Source organism: Lepus europaeus, chromosome 3, assembly GCF_033115175.1.
Source record: "Lepus europaeus isolate LE1 chromosome 3, mLepTim1.pri, whole genome shotgun sequence".
Lineage (NCBI taxonomy): Eukaryota > Metazoa > Chordata > Mammalia > Lagomorpha > Leporidae > Lepus > Lepus europaeus.
The window spans coordinates 69534962-69552300 of NC_084829.1; the positions used below are offsets into that span (position 1 = coordinate 69534962).

Sequence of the window (17339 nt, forward strand, 5' to 3'; positions counted from 1 at the left end):
CTCTAGGGATTCTGCATATAGTGGGGGTACTGTATTTAATTCTCACATGGTGAGATTATAGTTACATTATTTCGGTAGAAATAAGAATTGCTTTTCCGGAATCAGTTGAGTTGTATGTTGGATTTTGATTTTTCAAAGCTCATGTTCTATTGTTATATCAATGTCATTGTTTATGATATTCATATTCACAGTTGTCTTTCACAGAAAGCATGAATTTTTAAGGTTTGAATTCAGGTGGGAAGAAGAAATGACTGAGAATAATACTGATGGACTTATTTTGATACTAAACATCACAAATGCATTAGTTAATACTTTGAGGTTCTTGAAATATCTTAAGAGACATATAAATGCAGCTTTTTGAAAAGTGACAATAATCATGTACTATACTTGTTCTTCTATCAGCAAAATAGGTCTGGTGTATTTTATGATGTTAATATGTGCTTTGGGACTTTTTGGTAACTAATGATACTATATACCATCACCTTATTAAAGATCATTTTAAAACTAAACATTTCACAGGACAGTTATGTATGTTCTAACATACTTTTTGAAAGCAGTTTCTAATTTTTTTCATGAACTAGATAGGATTTAGCACATTATTTTTAGGATTGACTTTACTGTTGTTCTTATGTCTACTGAATACTTTTTTTCTTTTGGCATTGTTTGTTAAACTTTATTCTGTCTTCTATAAATTAGCGTTTATTTGCATTTGCTAAAGCATTCTCTGAACTTGACTTTCTTATAGTCTCCTTTTTTTACTTTTAAGAAAAAAGATAGTTTTTTTTTTTAAAGAAAGTAGTTGAAGAGATAAACAGCTGATTGGTAAGAACAAATATTTCAAGTGGTTGGATTCCTGTATAGACCTACAACTTTTTAATGCACTTATACTTTTTGGTATGGATGCAAGAACGATTTGACTGGATGAATGGTTTTGTTTTGAAAATCATAGTTACTGCTGTATTTATTGTATAAAATAAATGTGGCTTATTTTAAAAGTTAACATGCCATTTGAAAAGATATGTTTACTTAATTTTTGAAAAAGTAAAGTGTTTTTATTTTATTTTTTTTAACTGAGAATTCTAGCCTGATTGGTACATAGGGTCTGATTATAATTACGGTAAAGTAGACTATGAGGAGAAACAAAGATGTGATTGCAGTACAGATTTTGAGATTCAATTATTGATAAGATAACTTTATCATTTGGGTATGTGAGATTGAGAGCAGTGATTTCCATGAGATTTCTCTGTTTATATTTCGACATTTTATTTCAGTGTAGTCCTTGTATGGGGTCAGAATAAAGACAGCCTAAAATCATGTATAGAAATGTATGATTTTATGAAACCAACCAAGTGATTTTTGTGTGTATGTTCAACCCAAAATCATTTCAAGAAGTATTTTAAACTAAGTGTTTTAAGCCAACACTTAGGTCATGCCAGTTATGTTTTATATGTTCCGTTATTATTTCTGCTATCTCAAATGCTAATGATATTCCCTTTCAAGAATATCTGGAAAGGCCATGTTATTTCTCAGTAAGTAGTACAACCACAAGGAAGTAGATATAAATGTCTAAGAAAATCTCCAAAAAGCAAGTAATTTTACTTTGGGGCATTTCCATATAATTAGAGAGGGACAAAAGGATTATTTAAATTAGACTACATTTTTTCCATATGTAAACTGTTACAAAATGCTTTCTGCAGTTTACATAAACTGCTAACTACTTAGTAAAACATATAATTCGTTTTTTTCATTTATCATGCATTTCAAATCACCTGATTTAATATCATTTTGAAACAATAAGATTTTGTTAATACTAAGAAAATTTTAAATACATTTACAATAAAAATCAAGATGGATTTAAGTTAAAATCTTTAAATTGCTTGTATTCATTCTTTCTTTGATTAATTTTAGTGCCATATTTGAGACTTCCTCATGGTTTGTCATTGCAGTTTATCATGTCACGTTATATGTTATGCATTTTTATTATTCATACCATTGTGTTAATTTACATTTCTGTGTCTAACTACAAATTTGCTGATTTCTTTCTTTTGTTTCCATCATTATGTGCATTTAATTCATTGAAGAACAAGACAAATATAACTCTTCCACAAAAGGTAAATATTAATGTAACTTTAATATTGCTACTTTTATAGCATAATGAATTATGTAATTGGGTTTATTGAACTGATGAGTGAAATTATTTAACAGGTAGTTATTTCCCTAAAATACTTTTGTAGGGCCTTTTGTATTGGTTCTTTCATATTAAGTGCAACTCTCATTAAAGAGAAAGAAACATTACTTTAAAATTATGAATATTTTTGCTTCAAATTATTTATACCCACTGACAGCTAGAAAACAATTCTCTTTGTAAAATAATAATTTATTTTTTCCTGCTCACATAGCCAGAAGATTTAATTTTTACCTCTCTTCAGGGTAATACCTGGTGTAAATAAACAGAAAATCCCTGGATTTTACTTTCCAGATAGGAATCACTTCAGTGAGTGTCCAAACTTCCACTGCTGTCATGCATCTAGGAAGGGACCGTGACTCCCCTAGGCCTCGGCATTGATATAAGCCTCATCAGTACTGTTTTCCAGAGAGAATAGGGAAGAAAAACCATTCTGATTACTCCATTGATAAATGACTGAATTCCTCTTTACGGGCTTTTTCTTATATGTTTTACTTTCAGTGTTTGCACTTAAGTTTCAAGCAGGTAGCAGGCCTCAATTCACACCTGCTGTTTCCTATTTAGTGTGAGTGGAGCCTTGATAATGATGAAGATTTGAACATGAGTTTTCAGTATAATATAATAATGGTATTAATAATACTTAACATTTTATTATACTGTATGGTTTGATAAAAGTACATTTACTTCATATTTGAAAATGGATCAATGATTGAGTTCATTTATTGCCAGTGATTGAGTTCACTTGTTGCTAGTAGTAACCCTCAAAGTTAGACCTGAAAACAGCATCATCCCTATTTTATGAATGAGGAATCTGAAGTTGAGTGATACTGAGAGCCGTTCCCATTCACAGTGCTGATCAGTAGTAGACTACAAACCTAGCTCTCTTAATGTTGAACTCCTTCTGTTACATGCTGTTGTATCTACTTTAATACACAAACCCAAATATATTGTCCTTAATTCCCAGAATACTTGAGTAAGTTACCCATCTCAGAATTGAAGAGAAAATAGGGAATATTTAATTAAATATTTTAGTCTGAATTTATAAAAATATGTTTATATTTTAGCACAGAGCATACCACTGTGGCATGATATCTGACAATTGAGGCAAAAATTGATACTAATAAAATATTATTCAATGAGATCTAGATGTTTTGGTTCCTATACTTTACATACATTTGTAGACATCCTACATTTTTAATTTAGATATCAGAATACAACTTTCGTTTCAGTACCAAAAAAATTGTCAATTAATTTTTACTTTGAGTCAGAACTTAGTTGGATTGGCAAGATACTTTTTAGAGTGAAAAACATTGGAATTCTATGTTGGAAATGGACCATAACCTAATGCATGTATCTAATTTAAATATTAGAGCTCTTCCACATATATTATTATTAGCCAAAAGTTGTAATTAGATAATCAAAGCTAAAACAAAAACAAAAGAATCCCAGAGTACCATAACCCAAAGTCTGCATGAGGAATATATACTCATGACCCAACAGAGCACACCAAGTTGTTACATTTTTATAAGATCAGTGGATCCTGGCTGAGAAGTGTCCTCACCCTGGAATGTCTTCCTTGAGACAACATAAAAATGTCTCACTGAGTAGACCCCATAACAGGAAGCAACCTGAGAAACTCCTGCCCAGAAGCATCCAGCAAGGCAGAGGGCTGCAGAAGATGCTGTAGCCTTCCGCTGGCACTTAAGGAAGGTTCAGCCACCAAAGGGACTCTTAAAGCCAGCAAAAACAGAATCAAATTAATTTGTTTAAAGTCAGATTTCAGGCTCACACATTCTAAAAGAATGAAAAGATTTCACAACCCAGAAATTCTGCTGTGAGCTAAAGTTCCACATGTCTGGGATCTCTCATGTTGGAGAATTCAGATTCCCTGGGTAATTGAGGAGTGGAATACACCATCCTAGCTGACCAGACAGGCTACAAGGCTCATTAGAGTTTGTTTTTGATGAACTCTAAATACGTTTCTAAGATAAAGAACGGTCTCAGTTTGCTGGGAACTGAGAGATTTCCTGAAATGCAAGACTTTCCATGCTGAAATCAGGACAGTGGATGGTTCCACAAACTGTGACAATTGGTAACCAAAACTATAGGGAATGAGTCTATTAATTTTCCAATGTAAAGGTACATTACAGAAATGTAAAGCACTACTAGCATTATTAATGGCAGATAAATTTATTGAGCAGTTACTATTTATGTGTCAATGACATGGTAAGAGTATTATATATATATAATATATATATATATTTTTATATATATATAAAATCTCAACATATTTTCACTACAGCCAGAGACTTAATGCCCTCACTTCCAGCAAAAAAAAAAGCTAGAATTTAGAAAGTTAGAACACTTGACTCTTTGCCAGTCATTCATTTGGTAAATAGTAGAATACAGAACTAGACAGAGAGACACAAGCCTCCCTCCAGAGCCCTTGTCCTTAACCACTTAGCTCCACAGGCACTTCAGCATTCACACAGCATTTACTGAGTATCTACTCTGCATGCATGCCACATGATTATAGTATGCACACAGTCATGGAGGGTTTTATTATCCTTGTTTTATAGAAAGAATCAAAGGAAATTACTGGACTGCCTAACGTAACAAAGCTCCCATGCTGCAGAACCAGATCTGGTTGCATAGCCCACATTCTGTCCCGTGCACCACGTTGCTGTAATGTCCACCAGTCAACGTCAGAATCTTGGGGAAGCCTTCTTAGTTATCCTACCTCCCCTTGATGATGCAATTTTTCACCACTCAGTTAAATCTTCTATACCAAATGTGCTCGCTGTATTATCATACAACTTGAGAAAGGAAGAGCCAGTGTATTTGAACAAAGATATCATAACATATCTTTGTGCTTAAAAAGTTAACCAAGAAGCTATAAGTGTTCATGCTACTTAATTTACTTTTTAATTCCCTCTTATGTTGAAAGCTGAGAGACCATATCATTTTAGGCTTCTCAAACTGCTTTATAGGCCTCTTTTAAATTATTCATTCTAAAAGTAAGCCAATTTTTCCCTCTCTGCTACATTTCTTGGACAGTTTTAAAGAGCCCATGAATGTAGTTTGGGGGCATCGAAATAATGGTTTAAGAAGATCAAAACTGAACCAGAAATTAAATGACTTCAAGGTGAGAAAAAATGTTATTGTCATAATACATTTCTAATTTATATGCCTTTAGATAGTGTTTCTTGAGTACATTAACTTTTTGGCTTTTGGAAGCAATTTTGAATAATAATTACAATATGACATACTGTCATTTCTATGAGTATGAATTCCCTTTATCATTAAAATGTATAATTTATACACATTGAGAATGAAAGGTAACTAGAAGTCCAATAAGTAAGTTATTTGAACAGGAGTAAAGGTTAAATAGCTTTTTATTGCCTTGTGGTTTCCTGTTTCACTAATATGTGATAATTATTGCAGCCAGATCATATGGGCTATTTGAAGATTATCTGTACTCAGCTGAATTTTAAGTAAGAAGTTGCTATCATAAATACTGAAATTACTTGTATTTTCCTTCTTTAAATGTTGGCAGTAAAAGTTTGAATGTTAAATTACAGAAAATACATTTTTATGGAACTATGAGCATTACTCTCAATTGTGTAATTTATATTAAAAAGTAAAATCATTATGTTAGTAATTTGTTGCACAAGTTATTGTATAGATGACATTTGAACACATTTTGATAGTGTACTTTGGTTGTGAAACACATTATAGCAACAAATTATATACTTGCTTGTGCCAAAATAAGTAAACTAAATTGTGTATTTTTCTGAATCAATGATTTTAACTGACATTAAGTAGCAAAGAAGTTCAACTTAATTTACATTTTATTGTTATTTAGTATAAATAATGGCATATGAGTCCAGCATAATCATTTCTGTTACTGTATGTTGGGACTTTGAAGGTGCAAGTTTCTTAATCTTCTGGAGCATTAATTTTTCTGAACAATTATTTTAATTATTAAAAATAAAATTATCTAATTGGGCCATTTCCCTTTTTTTGCCACAAGACAAAAAATGTAGTTTTCTTTCTGGTCTTCTCTTTAAACTGTGTGTGTCCAAGAGGGTGAAGCAGCCCAAATAGAACAATCCAGAAGTTATGATTTTTATACTGTTCTTCCATTTTTCTGATTCAAATGTGCTTATTTTTAATAGCATCATAGGCTTTAAATATTTCAAGTGCTTACTGTACCAACCAAGTCTCCTCAGCTTGTAAGATACACCCCCAGTTGAGGGAGCAGATCATTGTGCCATTCATTCTGAGGTTGGTGGTGTAAGTGCAGATGAAAATAGAAGGCAGATGTCTAACCATGGACAGGTTCTTTGATGGTATTTTTTCTCAAGATATATATGTCCCCCAGTTAAAGAGACTGTCAAAAATGAAAGCTGAATTTAGTAAAGGTATGATACAAGAAGCCTTTTAAGATAGATTCTGTTGCTATTAATGTCACTGCAATGATGACATACAGACAGACAGAAAATTAGAGATCAATTGAGATAAACAACATGATGCCCTTGGTGATTGGTTTTGTTATCCCCTAAAGAAGCCTTCATTTCATTGACTTCCCTTTATCAGGTTGTCTTCAAGGTGTCTTTTAAAGAAGACAGTGCTCCCTCTCAAAACCTATATATGCTTTAAAAAAGTGACTTAACCCTGCACAACGCCAAAGGGCAAGGCCAATGATACATTCCTTCATCAAGAGTCTAACTTTCTTACCTCTCAATGCCCAGCATTTTCAAAGTTACCCTGGGGCTTTGCTGTCCTCACAATCGGAAGTAATGGGGCTGGGAATCTTCGACTTTATTTTGGGTAGTTCAGTGGAAATAAGCATGCTAAAACCAAAAATGGGCTTGTGGTTTTGGCTGCAGTGAGATTTCAGTACAGTTGTGTATGCACACAATCTGAAAGCTGTCTCTCCTATACCCCATGTTCCATTTCGGTTATCTATACCAGATTTAGGTTGTTTTCTTTAACAATGCCTAAAGATGATGTGGTATTTTCATTTAACATGTGGTATTTACTTGTGTTTTGTGTTTCTCATGTGCATAGATGTTATCTGTTATTGTTTGCATTGTTACTGCATAATTTTTAATATCCCAGAGAATTACTAAGGGCATAAGGGAAGCAGCTTAAAACATATGTTATACACTTGCAAGTTAAAACACATTTTATTCCAAGAAACTGACCCAGAACTTGGGCATTGTATACAGCCAAAATATTTTAAACATTTAATGTTTTTGTGGTGTGTATGTGTGTGTGTGTGAGAGAGAGAGAGAGAGAGAGAGAGAGATGGTTGAGGTTGGAATAATATATCAGAGTTGATTACCACACTTTTATCATTCCAAAATAATTGTCAATAAAGGAATAGAATATTTTTAATCAAAAATGGAAAAGAGTAATTTAAGACATAATGTGCTTTTTTCCCCTCTTAACACATATAGTTTTGTTCAACTGAAAGTTTTAAAATGCTGGAAATTAAATTATAGAGAAAAAGACAAAGTCATTGTAGTTTTCCCTTCTTGTAAACATGAAAAATCTTCTTTAAAACACTTTAACCATCCATATTGCAATAATATGGAAGTATAGATTATAACAGCTAGAAATTATTCTAAGCAGTCTCTTCACTTTGCATATGGAAATTTTGTGAAGAGGGATATGTTGAGAAATAACCAAAGAAATATTGATGAACTGATGAATGGTGATGGTTCCAGAGCTATAATTTGTGCCTACTCATCCCCATTCCTAGGTTCTTACTGTTTTGCCCCAGGAGTGTGCAAAACATTTATCCATATCAACAATCAAACCAAAACACCTGAACAGAAAATAGTATTGCATTCTTGAATTTCAGATTTTTAAATATAAAACATTCTTTCTTGATGGAACATTTTAAGATCTAGTTTATATACAGTCTCTTCTAGATATCCTTTATATAGTTTATGCTGGTTACAAATATAATTTTCTAAAACTTTTATCATCCTTTATTGATTTTTAATCTATATATTTCATATTGTTTCCTGTATTTGTGTTCCCATTAATAAAGGTTTTTTTTTTTTTAAATTAGTCTTTATCTATTTGTGAAAGACAGAGTTATAGAGGGAGGAGAGTGAGAGAAAGAGGGATAGAACAATCTTCCATCTGCTGGTTCACTCCCCAGGGCTGAGCTGGGTGCGGTAGAAGCCAGGAGGCAGGGAATCCGTCCCACAAGCATGCAGAGGCCTAAGTGTTTGGGCCATCTTCTGCTGCTTTCCCAGGCGCATTAGCAGGGAGCTGGATCAGAAGTGAAGTAGCTGGAATTTCATCTGGAGTTGTTGCAAGTGAAGGTTTCACCCATTGCACCAGATTGCTTGCCCAAAGTTGTTTCTTAAAATGTTTCAAAGAAGGATTTTTTGGTAGGCGTTTCACTCATATGCATCATTCTGTCTGACACCTCCCATATGTGTGATCATTTGTCATTGCTCTTCCTGAAAGATGAATTGGAGTGAGGTGCAGCTCCACTGTTGCCTAGATCTCATCATGTTGCTAAATAGCAGGAAGCAGAGTGCTAATTTTCCTATCTGTAAAATAGAGTAGCACACATAGTTAACCACATAAGCTTAATTATCCTCTCCAGATGTTATCATGTATCTCCTCTGACACATGTATTAGTTAAACTTGTTTGACTTACTCACAATCTTTTAACTTTAATATATTTCACAATACAGAAATTTTTATTGCTTCTATTATTTTGTCAGTCATATTTCAGCCAAAGTACTTAGAAAAGATTGGTAGTTTAAGGATATATTAATATAGATTATTATGATACAAACAAAACATTTAAACTTTTTTTTTAAGATTTATTTTATTTATTTGCGTTACAGAGAGAGGTAGAGATAGAGAGGTCTTCCATCCGATGGTTCACTCCCCAGATGTCCGCAGTGGGCAAAGCTGCGCCGATCTGAAGCCAGGCGCCAGGAATCTCTTCCAGGTCTCCTACATGGGTACAGGGGTCCAAGGTCTTGGGCCATTTTCTACTGCTTTCCCAGGCTATAGCAGAGAGCCAGATCAGAAGAAGAGCAGCCAGGACTAGAACCAGCACCCATATGGGATGCCGGTGCTTCAGGCCAGGGCTTTAACCCGCTGCGCCACAGCGCCGGCCACAGCGCTTTTTAATTTAAATTCATGTTTATTTATCCATGCATAAATGTATGAAAAATGTTAAGGACATTTAATATCAGAGCAAATACATTTATGCATACAAATTCAAAAATAAATGTTATATGTATTTATGAAAAATTGTTTAAATAATGTCCAGAATTATCCATAACTATGTTTATAATATTTACAAGTTGAAAAAGACTCGTAAACCAGAGTTTACTAGAACATTTCCATTGTCTTTGGAGAAGACAATATTATAGAAAATTTTTATGGTAAGTTAGAGTATTTAGTAAGGATTTCTAAACCATTCTATTTTTTAGTCATAGGCTTCTTTAATAATATTATGATAGGAATAGATCTAGAAAAGTACATATAGACACGAACACAAAATTTGCAAATGATTGTCACCTCACTTATAGATTTAACAAAGATACCTGTAATGCTAGATTAAGAATTGTTATCAGGTGCTGGCACTGTGGTGTAGCAGATAAGGCTACCAGCTGCCAAGGTGGCATCACATGTGGATTCAGGTTAGTGACTCAGCTGCTCTGCTTCCAATCCAACTCCCAGATAATGGCCTGGGAAAAGCAGCCAAAGATGGCCCAACTCTATGGGCCCCTGTCACCCACATGGGAGACCCAGAAAAAACCTGTAGATTCTGCCTTCTCACTGGCTCAGCCTTGGCCGTTGTGGCCATCTGGGGGGTGAACCAGCAGATGGAAGATACCTTTCTCTGTTTCTCCCTCTTTCTGTAGCTCTTTCAAATAAATGAATGAAATCTTAATCTTAAAAAAAAAAATCTTACCAAAGTATGGGACACAATTATAGAAGTAATTATTTTAATCTGAGTTTTAATTTTAAATACTAATACTTTACATTAAAAATTCACTAAATTATAACATTTTTTAAACTATATACTTTTCTTACCATGCATGCTCCAATCAGAATTCTTTTTCATTTTAGAAGAAATGACTTCATGCATTCAGTTTTAACTTCACTTGTAAAAATAAGTTCCACTTTTATGCTTTCCTAAATGTAATGTTGCTTATTTTTAATATAAATAGATTCATTGGATCTAAATTCTAGAGTTTGCGAAAAACAATGGTAAGAAATCACTTTAATGAAATGGGTATTATTCAATAATTTTTATAAATATATCCTTTTTTATAAAGTATAATTTAGTCACCATAAAGAATATCATTCAGTTTGTAACTTATAGTAAATTTTAAATCCTTAAACTCCTTCAAAAATGTTTGCAATATTAATTATGTCTTAGATACTAAGGGAAATCAGTTGTTCATGTCCTATCTGTAATACACTGTCTGTAATTAGAGTTCAAATATAGTCTGCAGTAAAGATCCCTATCTCTTGATTGCATTATATAAACACTAAAATTTCATTATATAATAATTATATTTGTTGTATGAAATGAAAAGAATCACTTGTTATTATGTGAAAAATTTTTTTAAGTAAAACCTACTAAATCCCCCAATTTTTTATCATTCTGTGAAGAAATAGTATCAGGGAGTTTAGTGATTTTTTTTTTAAGTTTACATTCATGATCTTTTAGATGCTCTTAAAATGTTAATTTAAAGCTATGATTTATGGGAAAATTGGAAAATATTTAATTTCATATTTTAGTTTTACTATTGGGATTAATTAAAACTAGTAAAGTACTGTATTTTATGTGATGATCAGTGATCATTATTTTCAAAGTGAGTTATTAAACTCACTGAGCTGTTAATTTTGCTTGTAGTGATATACTTGATATATAATCCCATTCCAAGGACTTAATTCACTTTTAATTAGTACCATTATTTTCTGCATAAATCATGTAAATTAATGAAATAGTGTTTTCTGATTCAAATTTTTGTATTCAACTTTACTTCACAACTGTATCTTAAAATTTAGATTGGTACACCTCTAATCCGGAGATAGTGTCACTTTATTTACCATAAGCTAAAACTAAAGTGTAACACAAAGACAATATTTGGTAAAGTTACAAAACATCCATATTCACACTGAAGGAAAAGCATGATAGGTTAACTTACATAAACAGTTTTTTTCAGAGTGTGCAGTAAAATACATGTCATTAGGAAATAATGAAAAGTACTACAAAAGTATGTGACAACATGTAGTTATCTGGCCTTTTGAAATGAGTAATTGATAAGGTATTTGTGTTTGGCTTCCATTCTTGAATTTGAGAGCAAGCCCTGAGGATAGAATAGCAACTGCATATTTTTGTAGAGAACCAAGGGGATCCACTTGTTACTTTGAGTAATAATATTTGGAGATTTTTTTTCTTTGACAGTTTAAAAGAATTCAGCTTTACCTCCTTTGGTAATAAATACAATGTATTAGTCATTTATGGAAAGTAAAAGTGAAATTTAAAATCATGTCAAGATTCATCTTAGTTCTTTCCACTGTCTTTTGATTCAGTTTTGAGTTTTGCAAATCAAAGATTTAAATGTGGCCATATCATAAACTAAGTAATCCTATTCAGAGAAATGTGGTGTTATCTGGCAAGATTCAATCACTTGGAACCATTTCAGACTATTTGAGGCCAGTCACTCTTAAATAATCATCAGTGTTATCAGTGCTTACATAACCATTCACCTTAAGATTTGCATGACACTGAAAGTGAATATTAAAAAACTATGGACTAATAAGTATCAAAACTTATTAAAATTAGTGTTAATTGGTGTGAATAAATTATTTAAATACGTTTTAATTACAAATTGAGGTGGTTTTCAGTTGCTTTAAGCTTCAACTAAAGAATACATCTGATTACAATTTATTTGACTTCCTCAAAGCTCAAAGCAAAGGATCGAGGTTGTACCCAGAGATACCACCGTGTAGGCAAAAGGCAGAGAGCAGATGTTTTTCTGTATTGCATGACTTTCTGTAAAAATATAATACATTTTTCTGTAACTTTGCTTTGGTCTCAGTTCCTAATTACTTTTCATATAGTATTTTGCTTTATAATACTCCTTTTGGCTCTTAATATGTTGTCAAGTAATTAATAAACTTCTGAACTGCCTTTCTCAAGTGCTCCATTGAACTGTCCTCTATTTGTAATGATAGTCGCCATTTGTTGTCTTTGAAAGTAAGCATTTTCACAGCAGTTATATAGCAGTGCTTAATTCATTTAAGATAATGTGAGGGATTGAGATTTGTTTCTCATTTACTAAGTTCTAACAAAATGAAACATTTAATAGTTTGGTACTGAAAGTACCAAAGATTAAAATAGCCACAAATTTCAAACTTTACATACTTATCTCTTGGGCTGTTTATATTGAACTCCCAATAAAAGTTAAAGTGTCAGTATCTTTTATCAAGGAAGATAGGCTATATTTAATAACTTGAATGGAAGAGTTTGTCAGCAAATTCCTTTACAGACTCCTTGTAAAAGATGAAATCAATAGCCAAGTCAATGAAATATGTCAACATTTCCATTAACTTTTAAACCATTCAGTCCCCTTGGCAGAAACACCGGTAATATATTAGTCACAATTTTTTCTCCTTACAGATACATGCTCACCACTTAAAAAATGAATTGTAGCACTTGAGGAGGTTGACAAGTCTGGGGCATTGACACAAGATAACTTGTGAAATATAAACTTAGGTCTCATGCAGCATGAGTACGGTGCCTCCAAAAAGTTCATGGTAAAGGGTATTATGAAAATTGTACATGATTTAACATATTTTTATACCAAAATAAATGTAACTTTTAATTCCGTTTTTCCATGGAATATTTGAAGTTGCTTCATATAACCTTCTGAATAATTTACATGGCACAGAACTGTACCTTTAGCTCCCTTTTTATCTTTAAGTTGTGCAAGTGTAAAAATTAAAGATGGAGTTTTGAAACTAAGTTGCTTATAATGAATTCTGTCTTAAAGTAACTTATGTCCTTGAAGGCTGCAATTCTTGCTCCATAAACAATTGCACCTTCTACTTAGAAGATAAATAATGACTAAAATGGAATACATTTTTTGACCAATGATAAATTAAGTAGCTAAAATTTGTACCTCTCATTTTCAAAACTTACGAGTTTTATATATGTGCTTCAAACCACCATTAGAAACAGAAAGCAAATCTTTTGGTAGGTCCATTTTTAAGAATGAAAAATAGTCCTGAGAAGTTACTGGTATAACTGAATGGTTTAATAATAATGCCTAAATAAAATAGATTCTTATAGGTGACTTCTGTTACCTGAGGAAGTCAAGTGGGCTAGTACATGCATGTAAGCATGTGCATATATGTGTGATGTGTTAAGTATGGATATTTGTTTTTGCTATATATGTACATGCGAAACCAGCAGTTTTAAGTTGAAAACATATTTGCACAGTTAAATTTGGTTTCACATAATTATTTATGAAGGTAATTGAAAATAATTCAGTCAGATGTAGTCCTAAGGTGCTTATATTTTGTTACTAACATCTGTGTTCCTCATTCTATGTAATTTGAATCATGTTCATCTTTAGATTAACAGTTACTGCTATTGTATATTCTGTATTTGTTTTAAGTTATTAGTCACATATTATTTCTGAATTTCATTTAATTGAAGTCATTTCAAAAGCATTGCAATCTTAAACCATTCAGTTCCTAAAAGATGCTTCATGTGTTTTAATAGACTTCCATTGTGTGTTTTTGCAGCAAGCTTAGTAGTGGAGGAGCGAACAAGACAGATGAAAATGAAAGTGCATCGATTTAAGCAGACAACAGGGTCTGGTTCTAGTCAAGAACTTGATCGCGAGCAATATTCCAAGGTAAAACTAGTAGTATTAAACCAATAATTACCCTTTTGTAAATGTATAGTGTGTATACCAGGAAGGATTAGCAAATACCAATTTACACTCAAATAAGAGAAGATATAATTAAATGATAGTTTTGCATCATAATTTCAACCAAATTCTGAAATGCATCTTACCTCTTGATATGTTCATAAGCTATATATTTCTTGAAATAATACTTATTAACTTGGAGTTATATTTTAAATATAAAATATGTAAATGCTTGATATTAAAATCACTTAATGATCAATTGTCATTGTCAAATTCACATAAATAATCTATAAGAAGCCAATTTGTAGCTTGAATGTCAGTAAATGTGACAATTAAAATATTAATTTCTATAGTTACAGCCCTAGACATTTTTAGTTGATATTAATTATTGAGGTTTTTCCTTTTTTTTTTCTAAATGAAGTGTTTTTATTTATTTAAGGTAAACACATTACATGTATTTCATATATACAGATTTAGGAACATAGTGCTGCTTCCTAATCTACCCTCCCTCCTGCCCATGGTCCTACCCTTCCTCTCTTATTCCCTCTCTTAACGTTTACAATGATCTACTTTCAGTTTACTTTATACTCATAACAATAACCCTACACTAAGTAAAGAGTTCAACAGATAGAAAGAAAAAACACTGTTCCTCAACAGTAGAGACAAGGACTTTAAGCAATCATCGAATCTCAAGTTGTCAATTTCACTCCTATGCATTACATATTTGGTACCACGGATCAGAGAAAACATATGGTCTTTTTTGGAACTGGCTTACTTCACTAAGTATAATGGTTTCCAGTTGCATCCATTTTGTTGCAAAAGACAGGATTTCATTCATTTTTTATGGCTGAGTAGTATTACATACTATATATATATATATATATATATATATATATATATTTATGTATATATATATATATGCCATAATTTCTTTATCTAGTCATCAATTGATAGGTTGATTCCATATCTTAACTATTGTGAATTGAACTACAATAAACATGGGGGTACAAATAACTCTTTCATATGCTGATTTCATTTCCTTTGGGTAAATTGCCAGGAGTGTGATTGTTGGGTCATAAGGTAAATCTGTTTTCAGCTTTCTGTGGTATCTCCATACTGTCTTCTACAAGGGCTGTACTAGTTTACATTCCCACCAACAGTGGATTAGAGTACCTTTTTCCTTACATCCTCACCAGCATTTTTTTTTGTTGTTGTTGATTTCTATATGAGAACCATTCTAAATGAGGGAGGTGAAACCTCATTGTGGTTTTTTTTTTTTTAAAGATTTATTTTATTTTTTTGAAAGAAAGTTATAGAGTTATTTTTTTGAAAGAGAGATAGAGACAGAGAGGTTTTCCATCTGCTGGTTCACTCCCCAAATGGCCACAACGGCCGGAGCTGAGCTGATCCAGAACCAGGAGCCTCTTCCGGGTCTCCCATGTGAGTGCAGGGGCCCAAGCAGTTGGGCCATCTTCCGCTTTCCCAGGCCACAGCAGAGAGCTGAATCGGAAGAGGAGCAGCCGGAGCACAACCAGCGCCTATATGGGATGCTGGCATTGTAGGCAGTGGCTTTACCCGCTACGCCACAGCACCAGCCCCTCTTCTAGTACTTTGATGGTAACATATCATAGATTTAGAGCCTTGATCCATTTTGAGTTGATTTTTGTATAAGGTGTAAAGTAGGTATGTTAATGAAAATTAAAAAGTATGTGATGTGATACTATTGATATCTTCAGTAAGAATAGTAACTGATTTCAAAGTGGTAGAAGGTAAAATTCACAAAATTCAACTGTAAATGATAATTTAATTTAACAGGTTCATTAACTGCTAATATCTAAGAATTTTAGTTGAAATAGCAAAATTTATAATTCATGAGGTAATTTTACATCTACTACCTGACTTATTTATATCCATTTAAAATTTTTTTTAATTATTTGTTTGAAAGAGAAAAGTAGAAAGAGAGAGACAGGCAGGGAGAGATCTTCCATCTGCTGGTTCACTCCCCAAATACCTGCAGTAGCTATGCTGTGCCAGGTTAAAGCCTGGAGCCAGGAACTCCATACAGGTCACCCACATGGGTGTTAAGGACCTAAGTACTTGAGCTGCTTTCCTGCTGCTTTCCAGGGTGCACATTAGCAGAATGCTGAGATAAGCCAGAGCAGGGACACAGACCCAAGCATTTCAGTATGGAATGTGGGCACTCCAGTCAGCATCTTAACAGCCACTCCAACTACCAGCCCCAAACCTCTTCTTTTCAGAGCACTACGAAAGCAGACGCAGCCATTGTAGGGCATCCTTTGGTATAATTTGTTATCAATTTGTGGAAGGAATTACCTGTTAGAAAGCAAAAGTTAAAAAAAAAAAAACTGCATTAAGTCAATATTGTGAGCTTAAAATATAGAGCTAGAAAAAATATTTCAAATAAGAAGGTGGTTCATTTTATAATCAAATATTCAGTGACTAATACAAGAAAAGAAGCAGTCACACGGATATATTACCCACACCACCATCAAGTTGTGTGTTGTATATCATCTGCCATTGCTCACCTAGGTTAGAGAAGGGTTTCCAACTCAGGAAATACAGTTGGTCACTGTGCTTCCATGATGCTCCTACTCCCTAACAGTTTGAAACAGTTCTCACAGAATAAGATTAGTGAAGCAAACAAGAAATAATATACTGAGCAGAGTATCTTGATACCCCATAGAACTGCTGATTCTAGCTTTGTTCAGTTTCTGTGCAGCTTATTCTTCATGTTACCATCACCTAATCAGCTTACTCGTCTGTCTTCATAAATACCTTCATCGGTGTTGACTTTTATACAAATACAGTAAAAATTAGGAGGCAGTGTAATACAGGACTTTTTTCCCCTCTGTAGTTGGAAGCAGTTAAATGAAAACTTCATTAAATTCAGAAATAACTCATCAGTTTTTTTTTATCTTTATGGGAAAGGATAAGGTCAAATGGAACAGCAAGGGGAGGTAGAGCCAGGATAGGACTCAAGAAGGAAGTAAGTCAGGAATTGTGGTAACATTGCTGAAAGTCTTGCTGAATCGGAATCATTCTGAAGTATGACTCTAATGGTCATTCAACTTCTGATTAAAAAAAAAATCTGTAAAATGAAGTGCCCTAAAAGTCTAACTCACCACTGACACGTGTAGTCATAGTAAGTCAAGAGTCGGCTACTCTTGTTTGAGAGGCATCAAATTCTC

At 33.0% G+C, this 17339-nt stretch overlaps 1 protein-coding gene across 6 annotated transcripts in view; it reads left to right on the forward strand.

Annotated features, from left to right (window-relative positions):
• The window catches only part of RIMS1 (regulating synaptic membrane exocytosis 1), a 534165-nt gene that overhangs the window by 403612 nt on the left and 113214 nt on the right, over positions 1–17339 (forward strand). For 2 of the 6 annotated variants that reach the window (XM_062186350.1, XM_062186352.1), the window contains 2 exons: positions 2082–2111; positions 14003–14115. The exons of 2 other annotated variants lie outside the window; for them this stretch is intronic. In XM_062186350.1, coding sequence (XP_062042334.1) covers positions 2082–2111; positions 14003–14115 — 143 coding nt within the window. The remainder of the gene's footprint in view (positions 1–2081; positions 2112–14002; positions 14116–17339) is intronic. 2 more of the 6 variants (XM_062186349.1, XM_062186351.1) reach the window with 1 other exon arrangement.